The sequence below is a fragment of the Plectropomus leopardus genome, chromosome 16 (genome assembly GCF_008729295.1).
Source record: "Plectropomus leopardus isolate mb chromosome 16, YSFRI_Pleo_2.0, whole genome shotgun sequence".
NCBI classification, from domain to species: Eukaryota; Metazoa; Chordata; class Actinopteri; order Perciformes; family Serranidae; genus Plectropomus; species Plectropomus leopardus.
Window position 1 is genome coordinate 28,890,758 of NC_056478.1, and position 13,876 is coordinate 28,904,633.

The following is a 13,876-nucleotide window of genomic DNA, read 5'->3' on the forward strand; positions in this document are numbered from 1 at the left end:
TTTTGACGTTTTTGGGCTTTTTTCCCCACTTTGAATACTATGACACGTCTCTACGAGCTTTCTTTACCAGTTTTCTTTACCCTGTTTAACCATTTTTATTAAATGTCAGAATTTGACATTTTTCGACATACTATACTATGGCAATTTCTGCCATTTTTTCAACAGGCTAAATTATTATGTTTTTGGTCTATTCTGGCCTTTTTTTCCACTTTGAATACTTTTAGGCATCTCTACAAGTGTAATATGTAGTTTTTAGCCATTTTTATTGCATGTCAAAATGTGATATTTTTGACATACTATACTATGGCGTTTTCTGCCATTTTTTCGACATGCTAAATTATTATGTTTTGTGTTTTATGTCCTTTTTTCCACTCTGAATACTATTGCACATCTGTACAAGCTACAATATGTTGTTTTCAGCCATTTCTACGACATCAAATTTTACATTTTGGACATACTATACTATGGCGTCTTCTGCCATTTTTAAGACTTAAAGAAGTTAATATACATAATATGTAGTTTTCAGCCTTATTTTTTTAAAGATTTTTTTTTTGGCATTTTAGCCTTTATTAGATAGGACAGATCAATGGTGGGAAAGGGGGAAAGAGAGTGGGGACAACATGCAGCAAAGGGCCTTGAGTGGGAGTTGAACCTGAGGTTGCTGTGCCATAAACACATGGGGTGCCTGCTTTATCCACTCAGCCACTGATGCACCAATTTGCAGCCATTTTTATGAAATGTCAGAATTTGACATTTGCGACATACTATACTATGGCAATTTCTGCCATTTTTGTGTTATGTTAAATTTTAATGTTTTTGGCCTTTTTTCCACTTTATATAATATGAAGGGTCTTTATAAGCTATAATATTTAATTTTCAGCCATATTTATGACATGTCAAAAACATTTTCAACATACTATACTATGGCAATTTCAGCCATTTTTTCGACATGCTAAATTAAGAGGTTTTGGGCATATTTTGGCCTTTTTTGCCACCTTGAATACTATGGCGCCTCTATAAGGTATAATATGTCGTTTTCAGCCATATTTTTGACAGGTCAAAATTTGACATTTTCAACATACTGTACTATGTGTTTTTTGGCCATTTTTTCGACATGCTCAATTATGACGTTTTTGGCCTTTTTTTCCACTATGAATACCATGATGCCTCTCTACAAGGTACTTTTAGCCATTTTTATGACGTCAAATTGTGACATTCTCGACATACTATACTAGGTCAAATTTTGCCATTTTTTCATCATGCTTAATTATGATGTTTTTGGCCTTTTTTGTCCACTTTATATACTATGAAGGGTCTCTACAATTGAACAAACTCATTCAAAACTCACATTGACAACCTTTTTTTTATAAGATTATGTTTTGGGGGATTTTCCCTTTATTTAATAGGACAGTTGTAGAATAAGAGGAAATGTGGTAGAGGGAGACAGGGAATGATATGCAGCAAAGTGTCACAGGCTGGATTTGAACCCAGGCTGCTGCAAAGGCATCAGTATATGGGGTGCACACTCTAGCAGGTGAGCTAGAGGCTGCCCCAGCTAAAAGCTGCCCGAACACATTGACAACCTTTTTTCTAAGCTGAAACTCAAATTAAACTTCTTTTTCAGAAATAAATCTTGTTTCTCGCTTCAGTCAAGGAAACACTTATTTTTGGTAACATTTTTACCTTTGTTGCATTATGATGATCTGTTTTTTATGAATATACCTGATCATTGCCTAAAGAAGTTAGACACTGTTTACCATTGTGCTTTATGTTTCATTACTGGCTGTGGGTACCGCTTGAACCACTGTACATGTAAGCTGCTGCTAATTGGCCTTCTCTGTCTGTCCGCAGGCTCTCACACTGGTTGTTTTTTATAATAAGTGTCTACTTAGGCTAGTTGTCTCTTATTGATGTACATATATTTGTAAAAACCAGAATCAATATGTATAATATACTTTTTGGTCATATTTTTGACGACTTGGATAACATACTATAGAATGACTTTTCTTTCATTTACTGGACAACATACTATAGTACGTTTTTTATATTTTTGATGACATACTTTAGAATGAGCTTTATGTCATTGTAGAGGACATATTATAGTATGACATATTTGTCAAATTTCTGACAACATTTGGCCTTTTTGTCATATTTTGGACATACTATAGCATGACTTTTTTGGGGAAATTAGATACAACATACTTCAATATGACTTTTTGGTCATATTTTAGACAACATAATTTTGTATGACTTGTCATATTTCAGAGGGTATGCTGTAGGATGACTCTATTGTCACACTTTGGACGACATACTATACTGACTTTTTCATGTCATTCAGGACAACATGCTATAGTATGAGATTTTTATGCATATTTTGACGACAGACAATACTTTGGCTTTTTCATTTCATTTTTTGGACAGCATATGACAATTTGACTTCATATTTTGGCCCACATAGTATTGTAGTAATTTTTGTGTCATAATGTGGACGACCTATTCTACATGACTTTTTTGCCACATTTTGGATGACATGCTATAGTATGACTTTTTGTCATATTTTGGTAAACATACTATACTATGACTTTTTTGTCATATTGTGGAGGACATACTATAGTATGCTTTTTATGTAATTTTGGTTGGCATATTACAGTATGACCTTTTTGTAATACTTTGGAAAATGTACTACAGTATGACTTTTTTTGTCATATTTCTGATGATATATTACAGAATTACTTTTTTTTATCATATTTTGGACGACTTATTATAGTATGACTGGTTGACTGGTGGTAGTATGGCAAATTTTAGATGCCATACTACAGTATGACTCCTTCATGCTTTTTTGTACCAAGACCTATAGTGTTTATGCTATTTTGGGTGATATCCTACACCATGACTTTTCTTTTAGCTATTTCAACCGACATACGATACTTTTTTATTGTATTTTGAACGACATACTGTACTTTTTATGGTATTTTGGACAACAGCAATAGCAATCTTTTTTTTTTCTTTTTAGAAAAAGGCAAAAAAGTTTGTTCTGGTTAGAATTCAGAAATTCTTCTGGTAATTTTGTGTTACGATCTCTGCATGTGAGATTCTAATTATCCACTGGGATTCAGTATTCATTCATTCATTGTCCATAACTGCTTGTCCTCGTAAGGGTTGCGGGGGGGCGGGAGCCTATCCCAGCTGTCACTGGGCGAGAGGCGGGGTTAACCCTGGACAGATTATCGCAGGGCCGACACATATAGACAGACAACCTTTCACGCTCACAGTCACACCTACGGCAATTTAGAGTCACCAATCAACCTGAGCTGCATGTCTTTGGACTGTGGGAGAAAGCCGGAGACCCAAGAGAGAACCCACGCAGACACGGAGAGAACATGCAAACTCCACACAGAAGGGACCCCCACCCAAGGTACAAACTTTGCCCCAACTGGAGCATTCGAACCGGGGACCCTCTTGGCGTCAGCGCTAACCACCACACCACCAAGCCGCCCTCCAAGTTTTTGCATTTGAAAGATCTTTTTAAATATTCTTTGAAAAATAAAAATATTCAGTAAATCAAGACAAATTACTGTTTTTTAAAATTAAACTATTCATTTCTGAGGGATATTCGGCTATTAATTGTCTGTTTAAGCATGAATTTCTAGCCTTAAATTGACCAGGTTACTGATGTCTCAAAAAAGATTGAATCAGGAGGGATAAATAACAATTTGTAGATTAAGTGTGTTTGTAATGAAAATGTGCATTAACACATTTGACCAGGTGAGCTGTTTGCTGAGTCCTTACCTGGAGAGCTCTCCACATGAACCACAAAGTAGTGGTTTGCTGAGCTGCCCTCTGCCACACCTTGCTCCCTCCGACTGGAGTCCAAGAGGGCAGAGCTGTCTTGGAGCTCCAAGCACTGGGAGCTGCCTCCCTGGCCGGTGGGCAGGACAGTGAGGCCGGCTCCATCGCCTTCATTCAGCCCCTCGGCGGCAGAGGAGGAGCGCTGCAGCTTGGTGCTACTCGTGTCTCCAGTGAAGTTAAGATCGATATTCTGCAGCTTGGACAAACACCAGCTCTTCAGCTCCCTGACCAGGGATGCCTGCTTAAAGGGCACATACAACCACACAGAATGGAGTTTATATTGGTTTATGTCACTTTCAATAAGAAATTGCTAACAAAAGTTTAGTGCATGATCTTTAGATTATGTCATTATTTATTACACAAAAAAGTCAAGGCAGTTTTATTCATAAAACCCATTATCACAAATCACAATTTCCCTCAGAAGGCTTAAAGCAGTAATGTTAAGTTTTAAAAGGGATTTCTCCATTCTTGTCAAAAAAGCATAAGAAGTCACAGAATAGCAAATATCCAAATAGCAAAAAAACCTAACACTACAGCATGCAATTTGAAAAAGTCATTGTATAGCATGTGGAAATAGTTACAGGGCATGTTGTCCAAAATAGCATAAAAATGTCACAATATACCATATTGCCCAAAATAGCAACAAAACACAAAACTAATAGTATAGCATGTTGTCCAAAATATAGTATATTTTCCAAAACAGTAAAAAGAAAAGCCATAGTATAATATGTCTTCAAAAAAAAAAAATCTACATAGTATATGGGATATCGTCAAAAAAAAGCATTAAAAGATCATGATATAAAATGTTTTCAAAATAGCAACAAAAAAAAAATCATAAAATAGCATATATATATGCAAAATGTATTAAAAAACAAATTGGTTAATATCTATTCAAAAATAGTATAAAAATGTCATAGCAAAACATTTTGTCCATAATAGGATAAAAAAATTCATAGTACAGCATCTAGCATATTGTCCAAAATATAAAAAGTCATCGTAAAGCACCACGTCCAAAATAGCATAAAAAAGTCACAGTAGATGGCAACCTTGGGCAAGCATGCCTTCAGTGGCACCGATTAGCAAATAATGGCACCCCATATCAATATGCCTTAGTGTCGTAAAATAAAAACAATTACTACTACAAGTATGTGGAGCCACAATGCCCTCCATCAAGCACCGACTCAGGTCTCCAACTGATTTGTTAATCTGCAACACAGCTTAATGCAGCAGATTATGACTGGGACTACCCACCACATGTCCAACATTGTATGTGCTTGAACATACAAGTTAGAGTTTTCCATACTGTATGTTGATGTAATCGGTTATACTTTTCTCGATACTATTCACAGAAATCAGCAGTGAGTTGAAGATGAAAACAGTAACTGGATAGAGACAGAAAGAAACATCTGTGAGCCTCTATCCAATGTTCTGACACAGAAAGCCAGGCTCCATTTCAAATGACAAACACTTAATACTGGCAAGGTCATATATTTGCATTTGGGCTGGGCGATAAATACATTTTATCGATTAATTCGAATTAGTGGTTCAGGGCGTTTTTTTAAAAATGAAAATCTCGATTTTCGCCTCCGCCATACATTCCCAAAAAAGACAGTCTGGTCATTCATTTGGAACTGGTTTTGGTTTTGCAGCATCAGATCTCAAACAGACCACAGTCCACTGCAAAGTTTATTTAAAGGCTGTTGCAACTAAAGGCAGCAGCGCAACCACTTTGTTCCAGCATCTCAAACAGAGGCAGCAGGCGAGGGGGACAATGTGTCTCACTCTGAGATGCACGAGACTGCATCAGCCCACAAACAGCCAGTAAAAAGCAGCCAACATTAGTGGAAGCATTTTCCGTTGCGTCCCGTATGACAGGACAGTGACCCGCCACAAATCTGCAATCTACAATGTTAACGAGACTAGAGACCCCCCGCCAAGCCTAAATGTTAGCGAGGTTTGCATAGCACTGCAAAGTACACAGTATCTTTCCTCTTAGGAGGTAGAAGCAACTTGCCAACCCTCCCAATTTTCCCCGGACACCACTGTTTTTTCCTGCCCTCTCCTGGTGTCCTCCTGGTGTCCCATCTCTCCCATATTTCTCCCGATTTAGAGCCCCCGACCATACGTGTAATCTCCATAGAGGACTGGGGATCACGTCCACACCAATATACGAAAGAGGAAAATCTGACAGAACATCCAACAGCAGCTGGTTAGAGAGTAAATACTGAAAATGCAAAAAAATAGGTTTTTTTTTGATTGTTTTTATGAAACGTGCCTGAATACATACTGTGAGTCAGGTGTGTGTGTGCATTTGGATACTAGAGCACAGCTCGTACCACACATCCCTGTCCGAACCAAAGTAACTGAGCCCAAGAGATTAATTTTAATTTTAATTTTCAAACACTGCCAAAAGTGGGCCCAATAAAAACAAATATCACAGCTGGCTGATCACACAGCTGACTGGTAGATCCATCAGGGCAGACTGAGAGCAGCGCAGTGACAGACCTCTCATCCAGCTGCTCTTGTTGTAAACAGGAGCGGATTTTGTGAATTTGGGGCCTGGTGCCCCAGCCCAACTGCCTTACTTTGATTTCACCCATTCTCAAAGTTGGAGTGATGGTGGCTGTTGGCAGCTGTAGAAGTTCTGCTGTTCTCTAAACCCTCAATGTAACTAATATAGACGAGTACAGGTGATATAGAAACACTAAAAGCTGTTACTGATACAGTTCGCTGCATATCACTAAAGATACGATACAAATGACTTCATGTAAATATGTTTTGTGAAATTACTGCAGCCTTCAGTGTTAAAGGCAAGTCTGCAGCTTGCACTTTAACGCCAAAAGGGTAATTCAGTTTACTATAATAACAGAAGGGAAATTCAAAACTTGTTTTAAATAATTTCTTTCTGATTTGTAGTTTGTTTTAAAGAAGGACAAAAAATCGATTAAAATTGTAAATGGGGTTTGGTGTGAAAAAATCTAGGAAACCAATTTTGCCTTGAAAAAATGTAGGGAAAGTAAATATAACAATTAATCTTGATATATGCTTACTATATATCTAATTGTTAAGTTTATTTACAAGTTAGCTTTATTTACTTGATTTTGTGAAGTTTTTGCAACTAAAAAATGAGTATTTAATTAAAGAAATACTTTTTCCAGGTTTTAGCAACCTCAGTAAACCAAGTTTACTGAGCTATATATCTGTATTCTACTGGTTGCAAACTAGTCAGTCATATCTGTATCTTCTTTAACATGTTAACAAAATCCACTTGTGAAGATCACGTTGAGTCAACTTGGTTTACTGAAGTTGCTAACTGACCATTTTTTAGGTGCAACAACTTCACAACGTTAAGTAAACATGGCTACATTTTGAGTAAACTCAACAATAAGATATAAAGTAAACATAAAATTACATTATTAGTTATATTTGCTTTCCTTTCTCAAGGCAATCAGTTTCCAGATTATTTTAATTAAGATCAATTTGTCACATTTTATAATGTAGTGACAGAGTTGAGGTCAAGTCTTAATAACTGGGAAAATATATCCACTTACTGTCCATTTAGAGCGTAAAAGAAAAATTATGTCATTCAACATTCCACTTAATCCATTTCAACATCAACAGAGGAATACCTTGCAACAAATATATAGGTTTCTGAATTTTCCTTAGCACTGTAAACACTATGTGCTGTATTGAGAGAGTTTACGTCTGTGATGGTTGCCAGTGTTACCTGTCTCTTCTCTGCTTCCAGCCTCTCCTGCAGGGCCCGCTGCTCGATTCTCTGCAGACACTCGGCCCTCTCTGCCGACACTCTTTCCACCGTCATCTTATCCAGAGCTCGGATCTGAGGGAAAAAAAAACACAAGTCACACACATCATGAGCGCAACCAGAAACATGACAGCAGCCCAGGAGGCTCCACGTTGCTAGAGAACAGTGCTCTTTCAACTTTCTGTCAACAGGCAGTGTTTGTCTGTTGTCTGTTTCAACATGCAGCTCCATGGTGCAACGGCATGGTGTGGAAGAACTTAAGAGGTCCGCACAGAGCCTAAAGACATGTGAAGAATGCTACAGCAGCATATTAAAGGGAGAGTTCACCCCCAAATCAAAAAATATATATTTTCCTCTTACCTGTAGTGCTATTTAGAAATCTAGATTGTTTTGGTGTGAGTTGCCAAGTGTTGGCGATATTGACTGTAGAGATGTCTGCCTTCTCTCCAATATAATGGAACTGGATGGCACTCATTTGAAAAACTCACCATCAGTGTCTCTTTCCAGAAATCATGACCTGGTGACTCAAGATAATCCACAGATTTTGTTGTGAAGAGTTTCACGTAGGACCTATTTTCTTTCTGTCAAACTACACCCAACAAATGTATAACTGCTCAGAAGGAAGTGTGCATCTACTGCTAGTTCATCGAGCACCACTGAGCTAGCTAACGTTACAGCTCAGCTGAGGAGGACACCATTAATGTTTAAATCTGGTGCTATCACAAGCATGTAAGCCTTTCATCTAAGAGTTGATGCCCACTTCCTTAGGCGCAATGATACCAAAAGTAATATGTACAGAAGAATAGTGGAGGAAAAAGTACAATATTTCCCTCTGAGATGTAGTACAGTATAGGTATAAAAGGGTAATACTCAAGAAAAGTACGAGTACCTGCACAGTCCATAGTTACTCTTCCTCCCATCTACACCTGCCAACCATATCACTGCGCAGAAGGAAGCGTGCATCTACTCATGGACGAGAGCCTCCTGCTCATGATAGTGCGGGATGTAAACATTAATTGCAGCCTCCTCAGCTGAGCTGTAACGTTAGCTAGCTGAGTGGTGCTAGGTGAACTAGCAGAAGATGTACGCTTCCTTCTGTGCGGTGATACGGCGAGCAGGTTTAGTTTAGTAGAAAGAAAATAGTTCCTAAATGAAACTCTTCACAACAATGTCTGTGGATTGTCTTGGTCAACAGGTCGTGATTTCTGTAAAGAGACACTGCTGTTGAACTTTTAAAATGTTTTTTCTTTTTTGGTATTTTGAGCACCACAAGCTGAGTGCCTTGTAGTTATATATATATATATATATATATATATGTGTGTATATGTATATATGTGTGTGTGTGTGTGTGTGTGTGTGTGTGTGTGTGTGTGTGTGTGTATGTTTGTGTGTGTGTGTTTAAATAGCACTACAGGTAAGCAGAAAAATATGTATTTTTGATTTTAGGGGTGAACTGTCCCTTTAATACTTACAATTTCTGAAGGACATGTTTGGCGATAATGTGTGAAACGATTGATGATAGCCTCATTACTACACACAGTGTTTCGTCAAACTGAAGACTAAACATCTTCATGTATTGCAGTCTCTGAGTCTAAAAGTTTAACTTCCCATCTGCCTCTCTTGTGTTTACCTTTGGGCCTAAATGCCTGCTTCTGCTGTTTTTCTGATCTTGTTGATTATGCATTCCTGCCTACATCTACTATTGTACTTTGTCAGCCAGCAGTGGTGCTCAGAGCACAAGCATCAACAACTGCGTGCTATCTGATAGAAGCCTTTTTCTAAAGTTTCTTACAGTACTGGGAGTGCATGTATTATGCATCAGGAGGCTCCTGGGGGAGATGAAGGAAAAGTACTGTTACTGCACTGTTCCACCTGGTCACCTACACAGAGAGCAGACTCTCTAACCTCTGCTGTGTCACAGCTGTGCTGTCTGTTCAGATTGTTAGCAGATAGACAGGAACGCTTCTATTGCTGCTCAGATTAATACTTTTTGGAGCTGCTAATTCCAACTCAACACTTTAGATACATTTGTATGGCAGGAAATTAGGGCAACTGTAAATTAGAGAATAAAAAACAGAGGGCAATATTCTGATAAAATAAATTCCAAGACTAATGTTGCAAATTTGCCAGAAAAAAAGTGTGATATTCTATGAGTTTAAAAAGTCAAACATTTCTGAGAAAAAATTTGGATATTCCCCGAGTTTAAAAAGTCACAAATTTGTGAGCAATAACTCAAATATGTCTGAAATAGAAAGTCGCATATTCTCTGAGTTTATCAAGTTGCAAATTTCTGAATAAAAGTCGGCTATTGAATGAATGCCTTCATCATGCACTGGTCCTCACAGAAAGTTCTACCAACTCTTCTGCTGTGTTAGCATGTGGTAGTTACCTGGTGTTTGTTTTTGCGGTCCAGTTGGCCCATCTTGCTGTTCATCAGGTCTTGGACGGTGTGGATTTCAGTCTTCATCTCCTCCTTGGTGGCCTCCAGCTGGTTCTCCAGTTTACTGATGAGAGGTTCACAGCGGCAGCCGTTCAGAGGAGCCTGCAACACAACGCAAACATCAACACAACAGCACGTCTGAAAAAACTACAGCTATGAAAAGGCTGAAAATCTCTGGACAAATGTAAACCAGTTCTTAGTGGTATATTTTCACCAAAGATGTAAACCAGATTTGAACAGGGCAACTCAACAACAAAAAAAAGTAAATTTGTGTAAAAGACTAACTGACAACATTTGGTCACCGTGGTGATAATTTGCAGTGGGCCTGCAAAATATTCTAACAAAGTCTTTCAGTGACAGAAGAAACCGTATATCCTTAAATCCATATTTAAGTATTTGAAATGAAGAATGACTTTAAAAAACACATAAAGCAGCTATATGTATGAACAATAATCTTTACTCGGACTGAACAGGGGAGCGGTTGTGAACTTACCTGCATGATCTTGCCGTCCTTGCCGCGGTACAGCGTGTAAAGCTGATAGGCTTTATAGTTATGTGGAGGGATGGATGAATGAAGGGGGGCTCCTCGGAGTTTGCATTTCTTCTTATGAAGGACTTCGCTGTGCCTGGTCTCTCGGCGGCGGAGGGGGTCGGATAAGGACGGCTGAAACATCAACAGCACCTGAGGTTAAATCATCTCATACATCTTGAACAGTAACTCAGAAAGAGTGCGTCTCATCATCTTCCCCTGTCCTAAACTTCAACTAACAATTGTTGGCTGCTCTAGTAGAAAATACATGAACGTCAGTTGGGATTGTGATAACTTTAGGGACTTACTTTCTCTTTCTGCTTCCTGGTCTTTCCCCTCCTGGTGTTTGACTCGGTCACCTCAGCGTGTCTGCAGACAGCTCGGTCACTGCTCTGAGTGTCGTCCGCAGCAGAGGCGCTGTCCTGCAGGGAAACATGGAGAGGAAAGCTTTGCTTGAGATGTTTCCTGGAAACTTTGTTCTAAATGTTTCAGCACACAGATACAGAAGCATAGAACTGCAGAAAGGGGAAATACAGATTGAATTCAAAACTGGACGTAATCAAAACCCTTACTTTAAGAATAATGATTAACTTTAAAAAAAATTTTTAAAAATTAAAGGACAACCCAGCAGAGAGGTTGTTTTTTTTCTTTACCTTTTTTTTTTTTTTTTTACAAAATATCACCACTGAAGGTAAAACAAATCATGACTTGTATCCTTCTTATCTGTCTAAATCGGAATGTTAATCAAAATAAGGGTTAAGTTTGAGTACATGAACACTGAGACTGAGTTTACTTTTCCTTTTGTTTCTTTTGCACTCCACAACACGCACCACACATGATCATCGCATCCATACACCCACACTCACCCCTGATATTCATATCCACATCCCACCATCTTTTGCCTCATTTATATTAATCAATATTGGTTGTTTGCTTTACACCTGCGCGCATCCTTGTCATTTGTTGCAGTGTGCGAGCCAGCCGTAACACCCCTGAAAAAGTGATGTGAAAATTTTTAAAAATAGATAAATATTCAAGCTTTTGTTCTGTGACACAATTTTAAATATACAATTATAATAATCATAAATTAAATTTTATGGACATTTTTTCCTTTTTTATGTTTTATTTTTTTGGATAATTTTCTAATAGTACCCCCTCCTTTGTAAATATACATTTTCACATCATTTTCTTGTTACCTCTCACTAAATTCTTTGTGCGGCATTTCTTGCAAAGCTGGTCATTGACTTTTTCCCCAAGTCCTTTTTTTTTTTTAAACAGTAATCAATCCATTACGCTCGTTTTTCAAAGGTTGAAATAGCGTGTGAAAAGTGTTTAAATGCATTACAAATAAACTCTTGTTGTTTCAAAGGGTTATGCACCTCCATATTTGAAATTGGATAGTCTTTTAAATGTCTCCTTTATTTATTCATCCTCAGTCCTCCTCAGCCTCTCTTATTCTTTTGTTCTCCATACAGTTTTTCCTCAGTTGTTCCCTTCCTCCTGGTTCACAGGTGTCTCAAGCAGTATGTCTTTACTTACCTCTCATTCCAAGTTTTTTTGATTTATTTCTGCGTCTTTTACCTTTCTTTTCAGATATTTGAACAATCAACACAATAAATAACAGTTGCTTTGACACACTAGTCCAGCTTTTACCTTACAGGGCAGCATCTCATCTCTTGGCACAGACTGAGCTCTGCCCTCCGCCTTCAGCTTATCCCTCCTCTTCCTCACACTCCTGCCGCGCACAAAACTCTGCACCTGAACACACACACACACACACACAGAGGAGACAAAATGATCTTTTGTATATGCACCAGAGGTTACAAACAACTAGGGCTCACTGATTTACTGGTTTTTACAAAAAAAGCACCTGGATCGTTAAAAAAGGAGAATATTTATTGAAAGTGATTTCTACCTGGATTCAACTTGCTCATACTGCAAAATCATGAAGTAGGAGCACAGAAATGTATCTTTAACCCTTTGAAATCTAAGCACATTGGTTTGATTTCTTTTGAAAACATGGGGAGAAGGCATTAGCTACATTTAAAAAAAATAACCTGAAAATAAAAAATAAAATAAATAAATAAACAAAAACAAACAAGAAAATTACCTAAAAAGTACTGGAATTTCTTTTAAAAAATATAAAAAACGTATTTAATTATTTTTTTCTGTAACATAATTTCAAATTTGAAATTGTTATATTTATCGATATAGTTTTCTAGACATTTTTCTCTTTTTGGGAGGATAATTTTCTAATAATCCTCTCCTCTTTTTAAAACATATTTTTACATGATTTTCTTATCACCTTTTACTTTTTGGGGACATTTCTTGCCAAGTTGCTCATTGTCTTTTTTTATTCTGATGTCTTTGAAATAATAAAAAATAAAACCAATTTGCTCAGGTTTCAAAGGCTTCAGTATGAGTATTGTTTATGGCTGCCTGTACTGGACTGGCGAGACTGGGAGTTAGTGGTTTTACCTGGGGAGCTTTGGTCAGTAGAAGAGCCACGTCTGGGTTGTTGTGCTCTCTAGCCTGATCCAGAGCTTTCTGACCTGCCTGCAACAAGAAGCACAGTGAAAACATGAGTCAAGACCACAAAGAAATCTCTGCACATTCTCAAATAGAGGATGAGGTCTTTATTTACCACAATGGTGCAGAGATTTGAAACAACCTTTACTCCTAGACTGAGTTAATGCTAACATAACGCTTTCTTTATGTTTACCTGTTCTTTGAAAATTCAGTATTCAGTTTATTTCCACAGAATTGATTACGACAAAAAAGTGACGTAAACATACTCTCTGCTCCCTGTTCCCCTGCATGAGAGTTAGTGTGTTTGTTATTGAATGGAGATCAGTCAGGAGGTTGAACTCTCAGTAAATAAATGTTGTTTGTTCACTTTTATTCAGTGAGTTTTTGTCACGTTCTTTAGGGCATTGTGCATGTGTTCATTATGCCTGGTGCAAAGTGCCACAAATGAAAAAGACGTTTAAAATAAAATGTGGGGGCGCCTGGTGACTCAGTGGGTAGAGGAGTCGCCGCAAGTAGAGACTGCGTCCTCGCCACAGCAGCCGCGGGTTCGGTTCCAGTCTTGGCCCTTTGCTGCATGTCATCCCTTCTCTCTCCTCCCCTTTAACACTTACACTGTCCTATCAATTGAGGCATTAAAAAACCCAACAAATAATCTTTAAAAAAAAAAATAAAATAAAATATGGACAATTTTTAACCTTGTAGATTAAACTGTGTTTAATTTGGACTGCTTTGCAATTGTCTTACTTTCAGACTCATCGACTAG

General features: G+C 37.8%; 1 protein-coding gene across 1 annotated transcript in view; it reads right to left on the reverse strand.

The window, feature by feature from the left end:
* Positions 1 to 3,748: 3,748 nt before the first annotated feature.
* ankrd6b (ankyrin repeat domain 6b) overlaps positions 3,749 to 13,876 on the reverse strand; it is a 52,159-nt gene continuing 42,031 nt past the window's right edge. Inside the window, exons 9-15 of the mRNA XM_042503981.1 lie at positions 13,063 to 13,140; positions 12,238 to 12,342; positions 10,893 to 11,006; positions 10,549 to 10,719; positions 10,005 to 10,157; positions 7,577 to 7,690; positions 3,749 to 4,090 (exon numbers count right to left, since the gene is read on the reverse strand). Of these exons, the coding sequence (XP_042359915.1) occupies positions 3,749 to 4,090; positions 7,577 to 7,690; positions 10,005 to 10,157; positions 10,549 to 10,719; positions 10,893 to 11,006; positions 12,238 to 12,342; positions 13,063 to 13,140 (1,077 nt within the window). The remainder of the gene's footprint in view (positions 4,091 to 7,576; positions 7,691 to 10,004; positions 10,158 to 10,548; positions 10,720 to 10,892; positions 11,007 to 12,237; positions 12,343 to 13,062; positions 13,141 to 13,876) is intronic.